This window comes from Apostichopus japonicus, chromosome 21, assembly GCF_037975245.1.
Source record: "Apostichopus japonicus isolate 1M-3 chromosome 21, ASM3797524v1, whole genome shotgun sequence".
NCBI lineage: Eukaryota > Metazoa > Echinodermata > Holothuroidea > Aspidochirotida > Stichopodidae > Apostichopus > Apostichopus japonicus.
In genome coordinates, this window is record NC_092581.1 from 20,456,849 (window position 1) to 20,480,666 (window position 23,818).

The window sequence follows — 23,818 nt, forward strand, 5'->3', positions numbered from 1 at the left end:
AAACTCAATCACATACTCTACTTATTCAAACGTACATTATGATCTTCCCTGCCTATTTTTGCATATGATTATAGTGACAAATTTTTGATGCCTTGGTGAAAACTATCACAATTATAATACAGATAAAATAAGTCCCAAATAATGACATTTCAGTTATAGTAGCCTCTAAAATAGTCACAAAATCTACAAAAGTCTCATAAGAACAAATATATTGTTCTCTCAATATTGCAACTTTTGATCATAATATTTGACTCCAAAACATGAAGATGAAAAACAGCTACTGTACCTACTGATGTTAGCCTCTGAAAAAAAGGCATTATCCACAAAGTGGATCTAATATACCATTCAAAAATATTGTTCACTTAAAACCTCGACCTTTTTTCATTAGTTAGGACTTCAAATTATCGAATGAAAAAAGAAAGTACATAGTAACTGTTGGTGATATCAGCCTCTGCAATATTAAAATTGGTTGTTGTCACAATGGTACCATGAATCAAATATTGATATGGAACTTATTATAACTTAATAAACTTTGCTCAATACCTTTTTGCACACAAGAAGAGTTTTATTAATAAGGTGGATCCTAATACCAGATGTCAAGTTCATGCAAGCTTTAATATTAGAACTAACAAGTTCACAAAGCTCAGACTTTGACCTGTGTTGATCTTTGACCTCAAAAGAACACAATATGATATATTTATACTCAATAAGTTGGATCCATATACCAAGTATGAAGTACATCAAAGCACCTTAATACATTAGAGCTCATAAATTTACAATTTTTCAGACATTAATTTTTACTGACAATTATCCTCCACTGAAAAATATTACTTCTGCTCATTAAGGTAGAAGCTAATGTTAGGTGTTATTGTGTTTACAAACAAGCTATCACATACATACAAGGCAAAAAAAAAAACTATCAAAAAGAAAAATTCCCTTTAAACGCTAATGGTGAATATGAGCAAGTAGAAAAAGACCAGATCCAAATGGATTTCCCCAATACAAACATTATAGTACTACATTATTTCTTGAACACAACGGTTAGTACAGGGCCGCTGTCAGAAGGTCCTTCATATATGGGGTCAGTTTCTACTCTTGATGTGATATGAGATTTTTACTCAGGCTGATCACTCTGAGGCTGCATTGGTGGCGCTGAGGGTGACACATTGTTCAACTCTCCATTCTGTGCCACTGTCGGGTTACCCTGTTGTGGGTACAGCTCTGCTTGATTATTCTGAGGAGGGTACCCCTGAGGCACAGCAGCTGGGTATGACTGAGCAGGAACAACAGTGGGTTGTTGTGGGTATGGAGCATTAGGGAGTTGCTGTGGGTAAGGAGCATTAGTGGGTTGCTGTGGGTAGGGGGCAACAGTTGGTTGCTGTGGGTATGGGGCAACAGTTGGTTGCTGTGGGTTTGGGGCACCAGTGGGTTGCTGTGGGTATGGAGCTGCCTGTGTAGGGTAAGGAACAATGGCTGGTTGGGTTGCAGTTGGTTGTTGAGGATAGTTCTGTGGGGGATATGCTGGGTTACTCTGAGTGCCTGGTGGTGGATACTTCATAGGGCTAGACATCACTTCCTGGTATGCGGGTGGATTACCTCCCACTGCAGTTTGGGCTGTTTGACCTGATGTCGGGAGTGGTTGCATCGCAGCCATCTGATTTGTCTGATGGGGCACCTGTTGGTGAGTCCCCGCAGCAGTTGCTGAAGATCTTGGCTGCCTTGAATTCTTTATCACAGCAGCACAGATACTACAGCAACAGACGCCGATTAAGATGACAATGATTGCAGTGACCACTATTCCAGTGACAGAAATGGATCCTGTATGTGAATATATTTAATTAAGAATCTTGAAGGATAATGCAAAGACAACCATATAATATAATCTTAACACAAAGTCTGCTTAATGCATGTGATTAACCTTGTTTCGCCATTTTTATAATTAATCAGATTTATTTTAAAGAAATATTTATTAATCGATGGTGTGTGCCGCAACAGTAACACAAATCCAATGATAGACCAGGAGCTTGTAACTGCCAATAGTTAATGGAGGAATGTTTGAAGCAGTGCAAAAGCTGAGGAATATGGATTAACCATAAACATCTACGTACTTTGCTTACTCTTATTAGTATATATTATAGTTATTGTATTTATTCTCAATTATATTTTATGTTTATCAGTGTATTTTGATGGACCAATGGTATGTATGCCACAATGGCAATTGCCAAATTTGATTATAAAAGAAACAAAACTAACAGACCTATAGTAGTCACTCACAAATGAAATATTGATTGTTGTAAACATATGGTTGACATGCGAATACGGGCAACAGTTCTACAAACGACATTAATTACAGATGTCTGATGGCATATCATCTTCAAAAGCTTGACTTTAAATTTAATGATATTTGTCCCTTAAATGTGATGCAATTATAATGTATTTTAGAGCTTCATTATCAAATACACTTTAACTTTATATTGTTCTACTCTTTGGAAGCATGAATTATATATTATAAAGGAAAATAAAAGCAGAGGGAACCCCCTCCCAGTGGTTACTTCCCATTAAATGCATTACATATGCAGCACAAGAGTCATTTGGTAGCTAATAACCCTGGCTGAAGTTAATACCACAGATGGAGAGCAGTATTAATTTACACAGAGTCATGTGCTTGTAAGGTTTGATGACAGGGAATTGTGTGACATAATACCACAACAATGAAAGAAAAACAGAGGGACAATGTTTGTTGTTGGTAATTTATTTTGCATGGTCACTCTAATGCTGAATTTGCATTTGTAATAGTTAACCTGATGACATCCATTTGATATTTTGACATTCGGACCTCTACTGACCCCAAAATGACCTTTGACGGCCACCCAAAAATAATAGGGTTCTTGTACTCACTATAAGAAGGACACAAGCCAAATATATTCCATATCATATAACCTATCTTGGGATATCCAGTTTTACAAGTTTAATATTTACAAGGCTTTTCAGAGTGTGACCTTTGATGACCTCAAACGACCTTTGACCTCCACCAAAAACAATAAGATTCTTGTACGCATTATAGGGAAGTTGCACTCAAAATATGAAAGCCAATTAAGTTTCCTATCTGGAGATATCTTGTTTACAAGCATTTCATGTTTCAAGCCCTCATACCCTTCAATGAACTCTGACCTACATCAAATTGTATAAAATGTAAAAAAGCAATAGGGTTCTTGTAATAATTTAGAAGCCACATTGCCACATATGAGAACTGCAGAGGTTACCCATCTTAAGATATCATGTTTACAAGCTATGCATACCACACATGCACCCACACACGCCAGCACGATTGCAAAGGTTACTGAGCCTTCAACATCGTAACCAATAAAATGATGGGTATACAGGAGATCTCGCTATAATACATAAACCCTTTGATACTCACCAATACTATCATGTGTACATTGTACTCCTATATCTTCACTATGTGAGCAGGAACTGGTCCCCCAGTCATAGAAGTAACAATCCCTCCAGCTGTCCTCCCAACCATTGCAATCTATATCATACAGAATGGGTCCATCTCCTTCACCATAGTAAGCACTGGATTGGTACTCCAGAGCTCCACTATAGCCAAGCTGGCGGCAGATCACATGAGCGTCTTGTAGGTCAAAATTGTCATCGCAGATTGTTCCCCATTCGTTATTGTAATATATCTGGACGGTTCCTTCGCCTGGAGTATAACCATTAATTAGTCGTACATCTCCAGACCCTGGAATGGGTGTAGCAATAAAACATATGTACAGTATAACATACTTGATAACAAAATAAACAACTAATCAGGACATACTGATAACACATGGTACAAATTGCAGATATACAGTATGTACTGTATATGAATGGGCTTGACATACGAACCAAAAATACAATTTTTTTTTAATATCAGTTGCATTTTGAGACATGTCAGAATTACCTTACTTCAGATACTGTCTTAACAATGTTTCCACATTTTGACAGCCCTAGCTTCTCCCCTCAAGTAACCTATGACCTCCACTGCACACAAAAGCACTTCCTTTTCTTAATATTATGTTAAGATTTATGAGGCATCCTGAAACTAAGAATGAAAACCAGTCATGGTCACATCACAAAGTAATGGAAAGTCTCCCCACCCCCCCCCCCCCCAAAAAAAAGAAGAAACAAACAAACACAAACAAACAACCATCATGGGAACAGTGCCTAAAATATCACCTGAAGTGACTTTTTATATATTTGCAATCATCACTTTTGTAATCAGAATACAACTGAAACTAACTGATTGTATAAAGAAGCAAGAGGATTGAAATTGACTGGAAGCTTTTTAGAACTGGGAGATTATAGTATGACATACAGATGGCTAGGTATGCAAGCACAACATGTTAAAAACTTTGCTTTCTTGCTGAAAATCAGTGGTCATTGTATAGAAGTTTGCCAGTGCCATGACAGTCACAAACCATCACAATATTCTTTTTGGTATATCATATTAATGTAGTTTTTTTCTTCTCATATTTTGACTGAGCTGCAAAACTTTAGTGGAATTCAACTAAGTTCATTACTAATGACAGGCTTAATTAGCCACTCACAGATTGAAATATACCAACAGTTTGTAAAGCTGACAAGCTAAACATATCCAAGTAGATTGCTGTTGCAGGTTTACATAGATGGCGCTACAACCAATGCAAAGAAGAAGTGTGTGTGTACTGATATACAGAGAGTATGGCATGTGTGGCACTTACCAGTAGCTCCATAACATGTCAATCCAACGTCTTCGCTGTGTGTGCATCTATTCGTGTCCCAATCGTCAATGTTGCAATCCGTCCACTGCTGCTCATAGGTATATCCATAGCAGTCAATACCTGCCATAATAGGCCCAACTCCTTCACCAAAGTAAGCATTAGAATAAACATCGGAAGCTCCAGTGTAGCCAAGTTGGCGGCAAATAACGTCAGCATCTGAAGTTTCAAAACTGTCATCACAAACTGTTCCCCACTGGCCCTCATAAAAGATCTCTAGCCTTCCTTCTGATGTAGAGTATCCGTTGACAAGGCGAACATTGGTTACAGGGATAGCTGATGAAGCAGCAGATATTGATGACATTTTTTAATATTTCAAATTTGACTAATTTGGTTGTTACATTGAAAATCAATGAAGAAGGATGAATGTAGATTTTACTTTGTAATGCTCATACCACCCACATGAGATGGACCAATTTAAGTGTAGACCCCAAAAATTACTGGTTGAGTATTTACCAGTGACTAGCTTACCTGTCTCCTCACAACCTTAGCACTACGTTATACCATGCCTGGAATGTCCTGGTAAGCTTTTAACACAATGAGCCCTCTATGATTGGCACCTCCGGTCATTGCCCTTCCCTCTCATGAGACCACTACCCTCCCAAAGTGGTCAATGTGGAAACATCCTAACAATGAGTCCTTAATGCCTTCTAGTGGGGGATAGGGGTCGCCCTCCAGAGCAGACGTTCCTACCCTTATCCTTACAAGAAACCTAAGACCTGATTGAAATTCCCTTAGCTTTAACCCTGTTTAAGCTTGACGCCTTAGTTTCAGTTAAGTTATACCTGTAGGAAGTAAAGTTACACTCACTGATAGACATGGTCGATGACCCTGAGTAGTTAGTCTATCATGTATAGTGTATCATTTATATCATATAGTCTATCATGTATAGTGCACAGAGTCATGAGTCTGATCCAACAACCACTCCCCAGTCTGGCTGTGTCCCGCCCCCCTCAGGGGAGGGAGGCAGGAATGGAGACAGGTAAGCTTGTCACTGGTAAATACCCAAACCAGTTAGTTTTGTGGTATTTACTTCACTCCTCGCTTACCTGTCTCCTCCCAACCTTAGCTCCAAGTGGAACTGCCCAATGATGGGAGGCCCCAGGGTTGAGACCTAGTTCCCACCAAACCTCGCATCACTGTTCTTCCAAATGCCGCCTCAGCCTGTAAAACGTAGGATAAATAACAAAGGAACTAGTTGGTGTCTTCCATGCTGCCGCCTTGAGAATATCTTCGATCAGGATGCCAGCAAAGTATGGCAGCAGTGACTTGTATGTTCTGTTTGTATGTATTTTAGATCCTCCTGCAAGCAGAAACTTGTGAAGAAGCCATCATTCACTTATCTAAGCCGCAAGCTGACAGTCTCTTAGATTTATATTTAACGTCCATGATTATGAATTGTCCATTTTCAACAACTCTGTAACAAGACAACATACATTAATCTTGGAGTGACTTGGACTCGGGACCATATATGGTTGAAAGGCACCAGCATTAACCATCTTCCTTGATATCAAGGGCTCTTGGTCTGGCATTTCCAGTCGCAAAGGAACCAATCGCCTCCTCTATCCAGTGGGACAAGGTATCCTTCGATGCCACTGAGTAAGGAGCTTGCGGAAGAAAGAAGAGGGATGCTGTTGACCATCTTAGATGCTTTGTCTTGTGTAGATCTATTTACTCTGACTGGGCACCACTGCTTGGCTTGACCACTGACAAAAAAGTTTTTTTTCCCCCTCTGAGATAAAGATATCCCCTGGCAGGAAAGTATGAGCCTGGTTCTTTGCAATGAAGGATGGGTTGGGACCATCCTCACCCCATGAATCGCGAACCTGATGGAGACAGCTCCTTCTACTTGCCAATGCCACTGTGATGAGAAAAAGTGTTTTCTTAGTCAGGGCCGCCAGAGATGCAGCCGGTATTGGTTCATACAGTGGTTTCGTCAAGGCCCACAGCACTGCTGAAAGCCCCCAAAAAGTGGATAGCCGTCTGATCTGCGGGTGCCTGTTTGCCATCCCTCTAATGAGCTGAGCGATGTCTGTATTATTCCTGGCGTGGGACCATCCGGAAAACCCTGGGGTAAAGCTGTGATGACCGACCTGTAATTCTTTATTGTCAAGACCTGCTTGCTCTCCTAAGAAAAAGGAGTGGAGGAAATCAGCTACTGTACTTGTGGTAGGGTGGCCACTGTAAGCAGTACCTGTCTTGGTTGGCACCACTCCCCTTACTTCCGCAGGTGGGAATTATCGTAATGTCATTCCCTTTTTAGTGTCGGCTGCCACTGCGGCAGCTGCCCCCAAAAAACCTCTCTGTCAGAGGGTAGACAGGAGACATTCCAGACAACTAACTGCAAGGCCCTTGATGTGAGTGTTCCCTGTCTCTGAGAGCAGGTGAGGTGTGTCCCGCAGGAGCGCCGGGTGTCCATGAGGAGCTGGAGGATCTCCCTGTACCGGGTCTACGAGGCCAGAACGGGGCTTTTAGAATGAATCTGCTGTTGGAATCTTTTTCAGGACCTGGCCAATCACGCATAGTGGTGGTAAGATTTAAGCTTCCAGGAAGTCCTATGAGAGAGACATGGCATCTGTGTGATTTGCTCGTGGGTGGAACCGCCTGGCGCAGAAGGTCTGGAGTTTGCCTGTGTTGCAAATAGATCTTATCATTGGTTTGCTAAGGATGCTGAACACTCTTTGCACATTTCCTATGCCAATGCCTTAGTTACATTTTGCTTGCCTGTGATGTGCGAGGCTCGCAGTACAGTATCTCAAAAGACTCATCAGAGGCTGGGGGTATCTTCTTCTCTCCCTACTGTATGTCTTGTGGATCTGATCGAGAGCTCGTTTAATCAGTCTTAACATTCTATGTAAAGATTCTCTCCTTCTTCTACTCCGTACAAGGATCTCCGTCGGAATCTGTCTCTCCGTCTTTTTTTTCACCCAGCTACACTGTATACTCTCTGGAATAATTATCATAATTGGCTTAATAGCATGGACTGGGGGTAGGACAATTGATCATAGTTTCTGGGGAGGGGATATTACAATTACATCTAAGTTTCAGGAAGATTCTCCATCTGGACAAAAAGTATTCTGTGTTTCAAATGCTATGCAGGGGGTATGACCATGTATTATGGTTGGAAGTAATTATATAGCCTAAAGTGAGGGGAAAAATGACCCCAAGATATGAAGCTGTGAAAAACTTTTCTTTGTGCATTTTCTACTTCAATCATGGAAAAATTAGACTGTTGACCCTACATTTCGTTTAGCTTGTATGTATACATGGAAGTCCCGGTCCAAAAAACACATTTAAACAAACGACAATTTGGCTGTTTAAACGTTCACATGCCGTCCAATCCCTTTTTCCTTGTGTAATAAAAAATGTGTTTCGAAACCTCCAACAGGTGCTGTTGTGCTCTATTCTGTACTCCCCCTCACCCCAATGTAGACTGTTCCATATTATCGTGTGTAAATGTGACCTATCAGTACTCGTGAATGGCTGAAGTTAGCTTTAAAAACTATAGTTGAAGGTGATAACGCAAGAAACATATCAGCGTGCCCTTTTGTTGACCTTTTGTCTGGTACAGTAAGCAACAGGTGCAGCAAGATTGTCTACAGTTAACTTGGGGTGGTAAGTTATACTCGATAAACAGTACTCAGCGGGAACTTCCTCAAGTTCGTGTGTATTATCTGGGTTGGTATATTTATTGGGTAATATTTTTACCAGATATTCAAGGTTATTTTCGGTAAATTCATTGATGACAGATCTCAATACCATTGGTATGGGTATGAAGGAAATACCTGGTAAACCTGGTATACTGTATAACGACACACCCTAGTCGTAATGTAATTAAACATAAACTAAAAAGAGCAAAGGGAGAGAAACAAAGGGAGGCGAAGTAAGCTACAGAGAGTAGATGAATGTTACGTTACCTTAAAAAAGTGCTCTCCTTAGTGGCTTGCAGATTACAAAATATGTTACAAAAATGGTCAAACAAAACCAACCCACAAGTGGTAACAAGAGTGTGACAAGGGAGAGGGTAATGGAGAAAAACAACTATAAAAGCATGACAACATGTGAATACAACGAATACATTTGAAAAGAAGATGAAACAATTACATGAAAATGCAATATGTATCTTCCGATAGTGTGTGTGCTAAAAAAGAGCGGGAAACTTACTAAGCAGTTCGTGGAACTGCTTCCCCCGTAACCCTATCGGAGGAAATCTAGTGCTCGGCCGCGCTTCCTCCAAAGGATCGCCACTTGTCCCACTTGAGTTTTCCTGTTCCCCGATCTGGTCTTCAGAGTTTATGTCGACCCATTAAAGCCCATTTGTTTCATTTCATAAGAAAGGAGGGATTTTAGTCTGCTTCCGTGAAGTGTTTGCTACATACGGAGCTGTATACAGGCTAGGCCCAGTGGAATCGGCGCTGGTGTTCTGCACTAACTTGGTCATAATCGCCGTGTGTTTTTGTCCTTCGGCCATAGATGAAGGCTAATTGCATGGGTAATGACATTACTGCAGCCCCAACAACACAACGGACCAGCATTTCTCCCGGATATTTTACAACATATTGTAAAAACCTTGAAATTTCTAACAATATATACTGTATATAGCGTAATACGGTGGTTGTTCTCTCAGTGTAAATGTGCGTGTATGTGTGACCGTATGATCGTCGCGCATCCAGTACATGCCTGGCCATGGCACTTGTGTTCCTAATATGACGTCATCGTTGTCTTGTTTTGAAATCGCATTTTTCAGAGGTCTGTTTTCGGATGCGAATATTAAAACATTAATTTCAAAGTAGTCCTTGAGGTTTTGAAGGTAACAAGAATAGTTTTGAACATAGATTTTCTCGTAGATTCAGAGGAAGTTACCTCGATTAGTTGAATTTTTCATGTCATGGCCTCTTTACGACAGGACTGATGACCAGTGGTGGGATAACACAGATCAACAACATAATTGTCACCTGGACTTATTCAGTGTGGGATTAATATCCCAAAATAGCCTCACTAAGTAAAAGATTATTGGTTTCAAATTGTTGATCACTCTATGGATTAGTAGAACATCTTTCCTGCATCAATCTTCCATTAATGAGCTACAAGGTGTGAAGCGTATTCTAGTTTGTTATTGTTATTATGACGTCACACATGGCTCGCGTTTTGGTGATTTGCTCTGTGGTGTAGTGTACTATGTGTGACGCGCTATTATGTGCGTATACAGATGTTTTGCTTTAAATGATTCGGTTTGTGGGGTTGGAAGACAGCCAAACTGGTTCAAATTGGTTGAGTGCCCATTTGCATGTGCTCATCTGCATATCAGGTTGGCACTCAACCAATCAAGAGTTGGGTGGGGGGTTAGCTGTAAGTTTAGACCAATCTGGTTCAAGGGCAGAGCGTGTGCCCTGTGCATCGCGTCGTAATTTATTATTTTGGAATGAGGGGTCTAAGTGTCTCCTAAAGACATATCGGTGAGTTAAAGTTTATCATCCGAAGTCTACGGACGTAGAACAGTAGGCTCCGTAGTTATATTTATTTTGTACATTTTAATTAACCAAAGTTATTGTTTTATTCAGAATCAATGAAAAAGATATATATTATCAAATATCCGCTTTTCCTGATTATTTCCTGTTTCACGCTCGGTTCGACGTTATCAGTGTAAGGCCCGACTTACCGTTCTTAGAACTATCTAAATAACAAAGGTACTAGACAACAGCACCCAAAGTATTTGAAGCATCATTCAAAGATTCACCAGACCTATTCAGCTATGTACAGTATCACAAAGTCCTTAAGATTGCAATAAACCAACATTTTGGAGAGCCGACATGTTATAAGAATAATTATAGACAGCACATTACGGATTAACATCTACTGTAGGCATTACAACCACTATATATACACAAACAAGAAGCATGCGTGTAAAGATATATGTATAAAGTATGGCATGTGTGGCACTTACCAGTAGCTTCAAGACATGTCAGTCCAACGTCTTCGTTGTGTGAGCAAATACCTGTGTCCCAATTATAAATGCTGCAATCCGTCCACTCCAGCTCATAAGATAATCCATAGCAGTTAATACTTCCCAAAATAGGCCCAACTCCTTCACCAAAGTACGCATTAGAATGGATCTGGCTAACTCCGGTGTAGCCAAGTTGGCGGCAAATAACGTTCCCCTCGTCAGTATCAAAACTGTCATCACAAACTGTTCCCCACTGGCCATTATACAAGATCTCTAGCCTTCCTTCTGATGTAGAGTATCCGTTGACAAGACGAACATTGGTAACAGGGTTACCTGATGAGGAAACAAATATTGATGACATTTCATTCAAATTTGGCTTATTTGGTTGTTACATTGAATTCAAATGAACTGTTATAATAACCCAAAGGAAGATGAATAATGATTTACTTTGTACTGCATATACCAGCCACATGAGATGGACCATACTAAGTGTATATTAAGATGAGAACACAGCATAAGGGAAGCCTCGCAAATCTAACCGCCGGTTCCGGGCCGGCGGAAATCTCGCACCCCTTGCTCATTATGCATGTGCATATTGGTCCCATGGTTGAATGCACACACGCTGGTTGCCAGCCGGAGTAATGAGCACAGCGTCCTGACAACACAAGGCTGGTTATTCTTTACAAACAATGAGCAAACTTGGCCAAGTGACCGGATTAACTTTTGCGGTTTTGACAGTCAATAGAGCGGTAGTTTATGTTGCAAAAGGACTTATACACTAAAATCCGCCACTACCAAATGTCCGAGATTCAGTACTTTATATACTGTAATTCTTGCAAATCTTCCACGTTATCAAACCTCACAAATAAAATTTCTTGGGTCTCTTATGAACAATTGTGAAACTCCGCTACTCGAAAGTTCGATAAAAGCAGCCTTTACCTGGGCCTATACATTATGAGCCTTGTTCAACGAGTGGTACGTAACTATGAATTAAAAACTGAATCAGCCATTGCATTAAATATATGCCCCCAAGAACTTCAGAAAACCCATATTGACAAACCAGAATTTAAACAAAACAATAGTTAAGCTATGCCACATATGTATGTTAAAGAGAGAACATCGACCGTAACGTTGATCTCTGAAGCTAACTGCGACACAAATTCAACGAATAAACAGATGGTTTAAATGCTTGATTTTCCCATTGACTTAGTGTGTTAGGCTGCCATGTGGTTAGAGATATAAGTTACTATTCGGTGAAAATGTTACTATACGTACATCAGTTTACAACTGCAGTGTTTACCCCTACTTAAACATCATCGTAGGCATACTGTACATGGGCTGCGAATTTTCCCAGGTACCTTCCAAACAACCCCCCTGTCTAACACCTGTTTGTTAACATTTTTGGCATGTTTCCAAAAAACTTTTCATGGAGTAAACTATTTTGGCTCCACTCTAGAATTAGGTAAGTCAGTAAAGGATCGGTAAAGTTATGCAAAATATTATCTTAGACGTTCAAGAAAAGTATATATACCCGTAACATTAAGGTAAGTAAAACACCTCAAGCCAACCGACTCCTCCGCATGAACAAAACATTCTATTCCCCATGATACACGAGTCTATACCATACAGACATAGCACGATATCAAGGCCCCGATAGCTACAGTATGGCTATCTTTATGAAAGTAAACCTTTTAATCCCATGTTTTAGGCCACTTGGCATGATTAACTGAATGCTAAATATTGTTTCCATGTCCTTGTAGAAAACGTCAACTTCGCAAAATACAATTAGTTGTGTTTTTGTTGTTACGTGAGATCCGTAACCGGCGAAGTGGTTAGGCTATTTACTATACACTTAACTATGGTAGGATATTAATTTTTCCTTTTTTTTTGTGGAAATTCTAGAAAATACTTTCTTTTCCCCCCGCCAGATGTGGTCGTATGGTTTATTCATAAATGGGTGTACTAGAGCCTTGTCTACATGACATTAGTTGCATTTAGCACGATATGCCAGTTTCGCGTGAATTTTTCGAAAGTATTTTGCTCGAACTTTCGTAAAATTTGAAAGGTGTACCAACTTACTGTTCGTACACAATTGCTAATTTCTCTACTGATTTTCAGAGTAGTAAAGGACGTTTTTTTTTTACGAAGTTCAAAAGTCAGTAAATGAAGTTGATAAACTTAATTTCTTTCAACTTTCTTAACCATGGAATTTAGCAATTATTGTGTAAACTCATAGGCCCATATACAGTTGGAGCTCTATTTTGTGTGGGGTGGGATGGGCGAGCGATTGGGACAGTTTTCTAATGCTAATACCTCTCTAAACTGTCCTCCCATCAGTACCATGCTTCAAAGCAGATGTATTGACAGCATGAACTTTTCCTAACCTTTATCTGATAGTAAAAGGATATTCATATACTGTACTTACAGAGTGCTGTGAATCAGGACATGAAAGTACAGTACTGTACTTATAAAATGTAGTTTGAATTGTGAAAATATATCTGGTTTGGTTCAAATTTAATTAATATGATTTTTAATGGTAGTCCAGATACTAATAATTTCATAGCTTGAGGTAAAACGAGAAAGATGAACGGTAGAATTCTGTTTACAATCGTCAATACACACAAAAGACAAGGTGAAATACTGTACAGTAGGTTACTGTATTTCAGAACTTTATTTGACATTTATATTTTGTGCTTTTATGTCTCCGAGCTGAGCAAGTAATTTATGAAAATGGTGCAGGTTACTGGGGTTCCATTAAAAATGCATCTGGACCCCAGCTTGGGCTTTCAGATACATTCAAGAGAAATATAGTTCCTATGTCTGAGTCTTACAAAATTACTGTGCTTTAAAATCTCAAAAAAGAAAAAAAATCTAACACCATTCAAAAGCAACAGTGTTCTTAAACTCATTATGAGGGGCCTGCAATTTGCATCATGTACATCAACTTAAAAACTGTGCAAAGCCTTGAATTGAACTATGTATATTAGAGTATTTTTGTCAACAAGCTATGAATTAAGCATTTAAGGCATATATAATATACAGTACATACTGTACAGTATGTACCCAATTGTGACTTAAAAAGATACATATGAAATGCAGTTATCCTTATATTCCTCTTGCAACTTTCACTCTATACTGTATGTATCCCATTTCATCTTTCAAAAGCTCATGAAAGCCTAGAGTGAGTATTGCATACTTATGAATGATTCACATAAATACCTGTACTGCAGAAGACACCAGCATCTTCATTATGGTCACTATTTTCAACTCCCCAACCACTGTGAAACAACTATCTAGGCAGTTTTCTGTAGGATGTCATCAGCTTCCTAACTATGTATGACGACTCTAGTTATTTCTCTTGAAACTCTCACCCACTGAAGTTTGAGCTAACCTCAGCCATGCCTATAATGTTCCATCCCACCTCCCAAAATCTCACAAAGTGCTATGGTGGGTGGTTAATGCATCCATATGAAATGTTTCCACTTTACCTATACTGCAGCGGACACCAGCATCTTCATTATGGGCACAATTATGAACTCCCCATCCTCTGTGAGAACAACTGTCTAAGCGGCTTTCGTAACCAGAGCAAGAGACTTCATCCAGCCAGATTTCTCCATCGCCTTGACCAAATGGAGGAGTGTCTTCAGCATCTCCTAGTCCAAGCTGACGACAGACAACGTTTGCATCAATTAAAGTCCAACCATCATCACAAACAGTTCCCCAGCTACCATCGTAGTATATTTCAACTCTACCCTCGTATGTTGATCCGTCCTGTAGTCGCAAGTCACCATTACCTGAAAGGGACAGCATGTAACTTTACAAAAACTTGCAGATTCGGAAGCAAAGTGTACAGCACGTTAAACAAATGCAGCTGTTGACAGATTAAAAGGACAGTCCAAGTGAACATTTATTTTTCGACTGTTGAAAGAGAAACATAGTGTAAAAGCATCCTCGTGAAATCATTGTGATATTTTTATATAATTGCATTGTCATATTTATGCCATTGAAACAAACAGGAGTGACGTCATTGTTGCACATGTTTAAGTTTTCAATCTATTGTTTTTAATTTAGATTGCACTGGATTCTGAACAACTTTTTCTATGAGAATGTGAATTTACAAATAGACACATTGGCTATACAGTAGTTTTCATATTGTGATGATGCATCCCAATGTAAATGGGTGACTTTTTGCACGAAATAAATTTGGTTGTAGACTGTCAAACACACTTTCCTCTCAGTTTAGAGTGACTGAGTTTCAATGTTTCGTCTAATTCTTGAGAAATGACCCTTTCAAAATTTGAAGCTCATCTGTGGAAGTAGCTGGACTATTAAGACTAACACACATACCATCAATGAAAGTGCCTGGACTACTAAGACTAACACACAGACCATCAATGAAAGTGGTTGGACTACTAAGACTTACACATCCACCATGAATGAAAGTGGCTGGACTACTAAGTCTAACACACAGACCATCAATGAAAGTGGCTGGACTACTGTACTAAACTTACACACAGACCATCAGTGAAAGTAGCTAGACTACTGTCAAACACACAGACCATCAATGAAAGTGGCTGGACTACCTAAGTCTAACACAGACCATCAATGAAAGTGGCCGGACTACTAGGACTAACACACCCTCTAGTTAATATGAAGTTTAAAGGATATGTTTTGGTTGAAGGTACAGTAATACAATTAATTAAAAAACAGATTGACATTAACAGGAATTCACTGAGAATCTGACATTATCATCATTTTAATAGCTTTAATTCCAGAGTTTTAGCTAATTGAAAGCTGAAAGTCTTAACAACATGAATTTTGAAACATTAATAGCACTCCAATTTGTCCTTTGGTTTACGACATATCAAGATTAAACTTATGACTAAAGTCATCATTAAAAGTCAGTACATTTTGAAGAAAAACATACAACACTGTCAATTGTGTTTCTGTGACATCAAACATGTTTGCATTAATACTTCACTGAAAATCAAAAATCAAATAAAAAACTCTTCAAATTCAAATCAATTTTCAACTGCACTATCCTATCACCTCTGAATATGTTTGCTGAGTTCACCTGTAAGGTAGTATTGTACCTTTCTTGGATTGTGTTAATTATTAAGCATAAATCAATCAATCAATCTTTCTTTATTTATTTATCTGTCAGTCTGTCTGTCAGTATGTCTGTTTGTCAGCCAGTCAGTCAGCCTATCTATCTGTCTGTCAGTCAGTCAGTCAGCCAGTCTGTCTGTCTGTCTGTCTGTCTGTCAGTCAGCCAGTCTGTCTGTCTGTCAGCCAGTCAGTCTATCTATCTATCTGTCTTTCTGCCAGCCAGTCAGCCGGTCTATCTGTCAGCCAGCCAGTCAGCTGGTCAGTTTATTTGTCTGTCTGTCTATCCATTATGTTAAAACAAAAAACTGTAGAGTTGAAGATTGCCCTTGCTGCAGCTACTGTAGGCTGAATCATTATCACCAATAGAGATCTGTATATACTGTACATGTAGAAAAGTGCTCAGTGTCTTTTGTGTGAAGCTGCACAAGTGCTGTAGATGTCAATTTATTCACTGACAACTACAGTACCATATTGCAATCATTTTTGTTTTTTTTCGGTGCTGAAAGCTTTCCTTCTGTAACCACATTATTAAGAGGTTATTCTTTTTCACAGGAATAAACCCTGTGGTAAAGAATCAGCAAAATTAAAGACATTTTTTGAAACAAGGTACAGTAACAGTCCGGAGACGTTGCAGCCATGCTGTGTAAACAAAGATCTTCTACATGAAATACATGGTCTACACTGTGTCATGAATGCATTGCCACAAACCTCCAAATGTAATACACACCAACAACTGTGCATAGATGCATGCTCTTGCACGTGACCTGCCAAACTCCAATTAAACAGAACAGAACGAGAGGTACGTGACATGCTGAAATTCTATTCATAACGACTTTATTAATATGTGCCATACACAGTACTGTATGTATGTCAATAAACACAGTTAACAATATTGAAATCATCCTTTGATTCAAACTGCCTAGTTACTGTTGTCAAGTGTTCTTGGGTGTACAGTGTTACGCTATGGAGACCAGTTTCTGTTTACAAAACATTATATCCTGATGGAGTGTCTCTTGACCTCTTTATAAGTTAGTTTAATTTTCTCATTCTCTACCAATGGGTTAATTCCTGTGGAAAAGAATGACTGTACTGTAGGTATACCTCATCATAATGATGTGATCATAGGGAACAGTCAACACTGTGAAGAATGATTGAGGCAGCCATGATTGGCAATCCTTTGTGTGTCTTTATGGAATGCATGACAATTACGACCTTTAAAGCTAAATGTGCTGGTTTGTGGCGTAACATGGTATTCATCTTTGGAATACGACAGTAATCAAGTAAAATTCCTGTCAGCCTTTATCCGCTACATTAGTTTTCCTGGCATAGTTTTCGTACATTAGTTTTCCTGACATAATCATGGACATCAAATATGAATGTAAGAGACTGACTTCGGTCAGTTTGCGGCTTTGATAAGCCAACGAGGCCTCTTCGCGAGTTCCTGCTTTCAGGAGGATCTAAAATACATGCATACATACATACATAAATTGCAAATGAAGGTTCATTCCAATAGCAGTGTTCTGTTTGTCTGTCCTAATGTGCAGTTGTAGAAGCTCCACAGTGTACAGGTATAATTTGCTACCACATCCACTCATGCATACTGTACTTGACCGTCCCACTTACCTTGACCGAGAGCACAGCTAAAAATATGACTCAGCAATATCACTTTCAAGAATATCATTATCTTCATGACTCCCTTTAATTCCATCAGTATACAGTACAGTAGTAACTCACCGACTGAAAAGGAAGAAGAAGCACAAAAAATATAAAAATAAAAACTAACTGACTGAGTGGCTGGCTGAGTGATGCCTCACCAATATTTTGTATGAGAAAGCATTCCTTGCCCTACAGTAACATGAACAGTAGGATGTTCATCTGTAAAGCTGAGCTTTCTGATACTTATAATTTTCACTAAACTTTTACCTACTGTACATGTTGACTTCTCATGACCTTTGAACTTAGGAATAGGGCTCTTATATTCAATAAGGTGGTGGATCTACAGTACATTCCAAGTACTGTATGAATGAAATCCAACATGGACAAAATAATGCACCATCGCATCCATTCCTCTTGCCTCAAAATCAATGGCAGCCCATTTTGGCTATACATTATGACTATCAAACCAAAATGGAATATACTTTTATTTGATCAACCCTACTGTACAGTACATTAGCTGCTTGTTTAACACAGCATAGACTATGTTATACATCAATTGAAGACCAAAATTGCGTGCCGCCCTCTGAAAAAGTTAACTTTCTGTTGCTTGCAAGTGAAGTTGTTTTCTTAATCCTACAAAATGCAGACAGTAATGAAACGTGATACCTTGTTATCTTTAATCTGGATCTGAGTCCATTGCTGCTACTGTGTTGTGGGTATTGACCATACAGTAGCTGGAAGCTGCATGTATTGACTGTACACTAGGGTCTAATACTGACAGTAGCAAGCTGTGTGTATATTTTCTGGGACTGATGGTGGTGTCTAACACTTCTGTTACACCTCATTCGAAACTAGGTCAGATGACTGGCATCAGAGGTTTCTTTGTGCGCGAGTCTTCACTCCCTTTTTAAAAGTGAACACTCCCAATGAGACAGTGTTCTGTGTGTACTAGTATACAGCTGTTTACTTGATATGAAATGGCACCAAATGCATAACAATAGATTGTGGGCGTATGTATTGAGTCAAATTACAAAACGAAATTCCTTTAGGTGCTGAATCATCTGAGGCATGACAGTGCAATACAATACCTATAGCCACCTGCCAAAGTGCTTGTCTATACAGTATATACTGTACGTTAAATTTTATTTTATTTTCAATATCATGGTATTGCAGACTTGCTAATGGTAAATTGAGAATTGAGCTGCATTAAAGTGCTTCAAAAATATAAACAAATACGAAAGACTTGGTTTGATTTCTACCAGAGTTTCTTCACATCTCAAAGTGCTTCATAATATTCAAATTTGAAAGACTTGAATTAATCCCTACCAGAGTTTTGTTCACATCTCAAAAATTGGAAACTAGTTTTTTCAACTAAATCAATAGAAATTATTGATTAATTTTGTTCATGAAATTATTGATTAATTTTGTTCATGCATGTGTAAAGCATTTGCACACACAAAACATATGACTGACTAAGTAGTATACTTTTATACACGTATAACACTCATCTTATGGTAGCATAAAGTACAGTGTATTTTGACATTCTCTTCCTGGGGAGGGATTTAGTGGTTGAAAGCTTAAACCAGAGTAAAAGGTTTCGATTGTCACTCTTTATTAATACATTACATGAACAGTACTATGGTACCACCAGTTAAAGCAAAAAAAAAAACCTATCAATTTCAAAGTAACAGTCAACTGTAATGTATACAAAGGTCTTTGAACATGTAAAGTTCACAGTACTTACTGTGTATGCTAATTACTGTTGTATTTTGTACTAGTTATGAACGTTCAGCCTAGTTAACCTAGGTGCCTAGGCGAACAATACTAAGAAAGAAATTTAATCAATGAAACACTTGAAATGCCATACGATGCAAACACAGAACACGCACACCTTAATAGCACTTACAATGTTCTCGATTTCAAGAAAGTTTTATGAAATATTGACTATAGAAGACAGGAGACTGAAGCCAATATATATACTGTAGATATTTCTTCGTGGTCATTTTGCTAATTAGAGAGCTAAAAGAGATTGCATAGATCCCACCCTCCCCCCCCCCCCCCCTTTATGCAAGAAATATGATTGCTCAAGTATGGGTACATTGGTCAATCTTGCACAGCTTTCCCACAATGCCATTGGAATCTGAGTTGCCAAATGTCAGCAAGTACTGTACAGTAGGAACAGGAAGCCAGAGGGCAATGTGATTTCTTGCCTTCAAAGGTTTACACACATTCACCAGATAGGCAACTGATTCAATGGCTACAGGTTACAAAGTCCAGAACCAAAACATTCCAAGAGTTTCAGTTACATTATAAAATTTGCTCAAAATTCCACATAACTATCTGACATTTGTAGAGCAAGTGAGTTAAATTTGTCCAAGAATTAAGTGAGAACCTGAAAAGATCAGAGTTGTCCATCTCATTTATTCACTCACTTGTGGGCAGCAAAGAATTATTTCAGTGGTACGAAAGGAATTTACAGTATAGAATTTTTATTCCAAAATGTTTAATTATTCAGAAAGAGTGCACAGTCTTCCTATCTAGAGATGAAAAATAAACACACAGATGTTATTTCAGTAGTACTGTAAAGGAATTTACAGTATAGAATTTTTATTCCAAAATGTTTAATTATTCAGAAAGAGTGCACAGTCTTCCTATCTAGAGATGAAAAATAAACACACAGATTCTCAACATATTGAGCAAATGGACATTTTCTTTTACCAATTTTATGCTATTGTTATTAAGGAATTGAGAGTTACAAGCCATTGTTATAACAGTGCTGTGAAATATTTTCACAACATGCTGCCAAAGTCATCTGGTATGAATCACTGAGAATATGGCCAATTTTGAGACTGTATGAGATATAACCTGGTTTACCCTTGGAGCCAAGTTTTGACCAGTTGAGATAACTTGCTCTGAGCCCTTGAAGCTCAGAGCTGTGAAAACTGATGTGGATCACTTGAATGTGTTTACAGCAGTAAACATAAGATTATCAAGTAATATTTCATTTCCCAAATAACTATATTTATATCGTTGAACATCACTTGAGATTTATGTTATGTTGAGTCCATTCACAAAACTAAACTGACCTGGACAAAACTATGTTCACCAAAAGACAATTATAGCATTGGAGAACTCACAGATTACTTGTAGCTTTCATTGGAGCTATCATGTTGACAAGGATTACAAACTGTTACACATGTTGACCCCATTTGACCTCTACCAATTTTGATAGGGATCTTGCACTCACCATGCTGGATCTACTAAGTAAGTATCAAATCCCACAAATATGTGCATTTTGAGTTATCATGTTTACAACGTTTTCAGACTTTGACCTCTGCTGACCATGAATGACCTTTAAACTTCACAAAAATGGAAATTGTTCTTATAACTCAATAAGATGGATCCACATACCTAGTACAGTAGGAAGTTAATTCCACCATGAACTTAAAGGTAATGAACTTGAGTGATGTTGTCTACAAGCAAGAGTACATACAGTATGCTTGTCCATAGGTTCCATGGATAACAGCTAACACTACGGCCATCTTGAATAGCAAAGCCATTTCTGTGTCGGTTCTGTGTCTGTGCATATACTGTACAGTAGCTTTTACTGAAGGAATGCTTATATCGCAGTCTATCGCAGGTAAGAACTCATGTGTTTAAGGAGTGTTAGCTCAGTGGTTAACGCGGGTGCCTTTCAATCATAAAGTCCAGAGTTCGAGTCACACCAAGATTAATGTATGTCGTCCAGTTACAGAGTTGTTGACAATTGTCGATTCGTAATCATGGACGTTAAAATATGAATCTAAGAGACTGACTTCGTTCAGCTTGCGGCTTCGATAAGCCAATAATGGCTTCTTCGTGAGTTCCTGCTTGTAGGAGGGTCTAAAAAACGTACATGTACATACATTATCACAGAACTGATCCAGTATGGCATCGCAAACTGCTATGCATAATGGTCAAATTGTTATAAGTTCAAAGATGCATAGCAGTGTTTAAACATAGTATTTTAGTGTTAGGCCTATAACTAATTGATCTTTACTACACATCTTATTACCTATGCCTCGGTTATACAGTACTGTATGTGAATATAATGTCAGTACTTGTGAAATCATTGCATCTTGCAACTACTGTAAGCCATGCTAGTGTACAACTGAAGTTTGGGTTAGGAAAGCTATTCCTGGCCTAAGGAGAGTCAAGATAATCTTTTAGTATACATACATGTATATATACTGTTTAAGTGTTTATATACTGTTTATAGCAACTCTTCTGAGACCTCATGAAAAGGCTCACATTACAACATCAGAGGCCAATAGTTATATCAACCCGCCCAGACTAATAAGGGCATGACAATCAATAATATACGCTAGGTTAGTCTTGCAATGAAATAAATCAAAAACTTGTTGATCTGTGATCTGTTGATTGAGTGATCTTTGGAGTTTGGAGACCATCTGCTATGGTCGATCGATGCTGTAATGAACATTGCAAAATCAGTAATGATCAGTCCTACATCCAAAACAATATATTGATTGTAGCTTACCTGAAGATGTACATGTTACTGTCTGTTGATATGGTGCAGCATAGGACTGTAACCCAGCATAACTAAGGCCTAGCCTGGGCTGCCGGTAATGCACTGAGTACAGTCTGTAGGTTTTGGTAAAGTTTGACAATCCTAGCCTGGCCTACCATTAGTAATTCATAGTAGTTCATGCTGGTTTGGGGTTTTGTGAACTTATCCTTTGAGTGAACTTCCATACCAGACATAAATCAAAGTGTCCAAAATGTCATTTAGTGATCCTACGTAGCATAGGCTTTAGTCTGACTTTAATAATATACACCTAGGCCTAGCCAAGACTGGCAAAGGGCTATGTTAGGCCTTACGCTCACCAAAATTTATAGAAGCCACTTCCAGCTTGTCCCTTGCAACAAATTGAAGACCAACAACTCAAACAAAAGTGTTAACCTACATTGCTTTTTTACGTAGTCTCCATGTTAGACAATGAAGTACAGTACCCAGATATAGTAAAGGCTGTATAATTAAAGCACGTACGTAATTGACGCACCTTAAAATATTACTAGCAACGATACAGCAGGCAACCTAAACTTTTCAAGCTGATCAGAGTCACATATTTTTTAAGCTTAATTGAATCCATTTCAGGTATGTACTGATCAAATTGTGTTTTTTTAAAGCTTTGAACACTTCCCCCCCCCTCCCCACAAGTTTTGCAAGGATTTTGGTATTTGGAAGTCTAGCTTACTCCCTAAAATTAACCAAAATTACCTCAGTATGAATTATGATACCACTAGCTCTTTGGGACCTGACCTATCTGAGCTTGGAGGCTCAGCATAGCAAACAGCATCTATAGTCAATTGATGATACCTATTTAGTTAGCTTAAATCGATGTGTCAGTTTTGGATTATAAAAGAACTATAGACATGACAGACATTTTGTGGCCAAATTCTGCTTAATTGCACAAAGCATACAGTTAAGATTGATTTGGATTTTTCCTTGATAGTTGATCAATTCCTTAAGTGTGTCATTATGAGCCCACCATGCTACTCCTAATTGCATATTAAGAAGCCTAAGATTTAACACAACAGAGGCCTTGTTGTAAGCCTAGGCTACCTTCCAAGCAAATGATGATGAGATTAAAGTGTTTGTGGTAAATCATGTATGCATCCTTTTTGAGGTAAAGAAGGGATAAATTGTATTTCATGACAACTTAAAGATTACCGTAAGTATGTTGTCACCATGCATCACCAAAGGCATCTTAGAGTTAACAATATTTGAAGAGTAATTTACAAAATGAAACAATATAATATATTACAGAAAAAGAGACTACTTGTAATGTTAACTGTAGACAACAATGTACCTTGGAAGACTGCTAAATTAGCTGCAATACACATTTATAGGCATACAGGCTGTAGGCCTGCATTAATATTCAATAACGACATGAACGTTGTAAAAAATAGGAACAGCATGCCAATCATTAATAAAGCGACATATTCTTTAAAAGCCTATAGGCTTAACCATTTTTTTTTTGGATCAAGTGCATCCAGTGTTTCTCTATTTGAAAATGTAAAATATTGTTACGCTAAGATTAGAATTCCGTCGAAACCTCGTTATAACGTAGGCACCCTTTGCGCGAGTCAATGTTTTGGGTGTAACCAGACGGCGCGATCAACCTTGCAAAGCGTATTGATGTGGCTTCTATGTATAATTTCTGTGCTTAGGCTACGTAACGATAGACTACGTGTTAGGCTTTGTAAACTAGCCTGGCTTATGGATTTCCGTGAACGTACCTTGCAA

At 38.5% G+C, this 23,818-nt stretch overlaps 1 protein-coding gene across 1 annotated transcript; it reads right to left on the minus strand.

Annotated features, from left to right (window-relative positions):
* Positions 1–22,190, minus strand: LOC139963236 (scavenger receptor cysteine-rich domain-containing group B protein-like). The gene is made up of 7 exons (XM_071963852.1): positions 22,049–22,190; positions 17,479–17,592; positions 14,235–14,540; positions 10,747–11,079; positions 4,746–5,078; positions 3,422–3,745; positions 1–1,818 (listed from the first exon to the last, which is right to left on the minus strand). The coding sequence occupies exons 2-7, from the start codon at positions 17,561–17,563 to the stop codon at positions 1,115–1,117; spliced, it is 2,085 nt and encodes a 694-aa protein (XP_071819953.1). The 5' UTR covers positions 17,564–17,592; positions 22,049–22,190; the 3' UTR covers positions 1–1,114.
* Between the last annotated feature and the right edge of the window lie 1,628 nt (positions 22,191–23,818).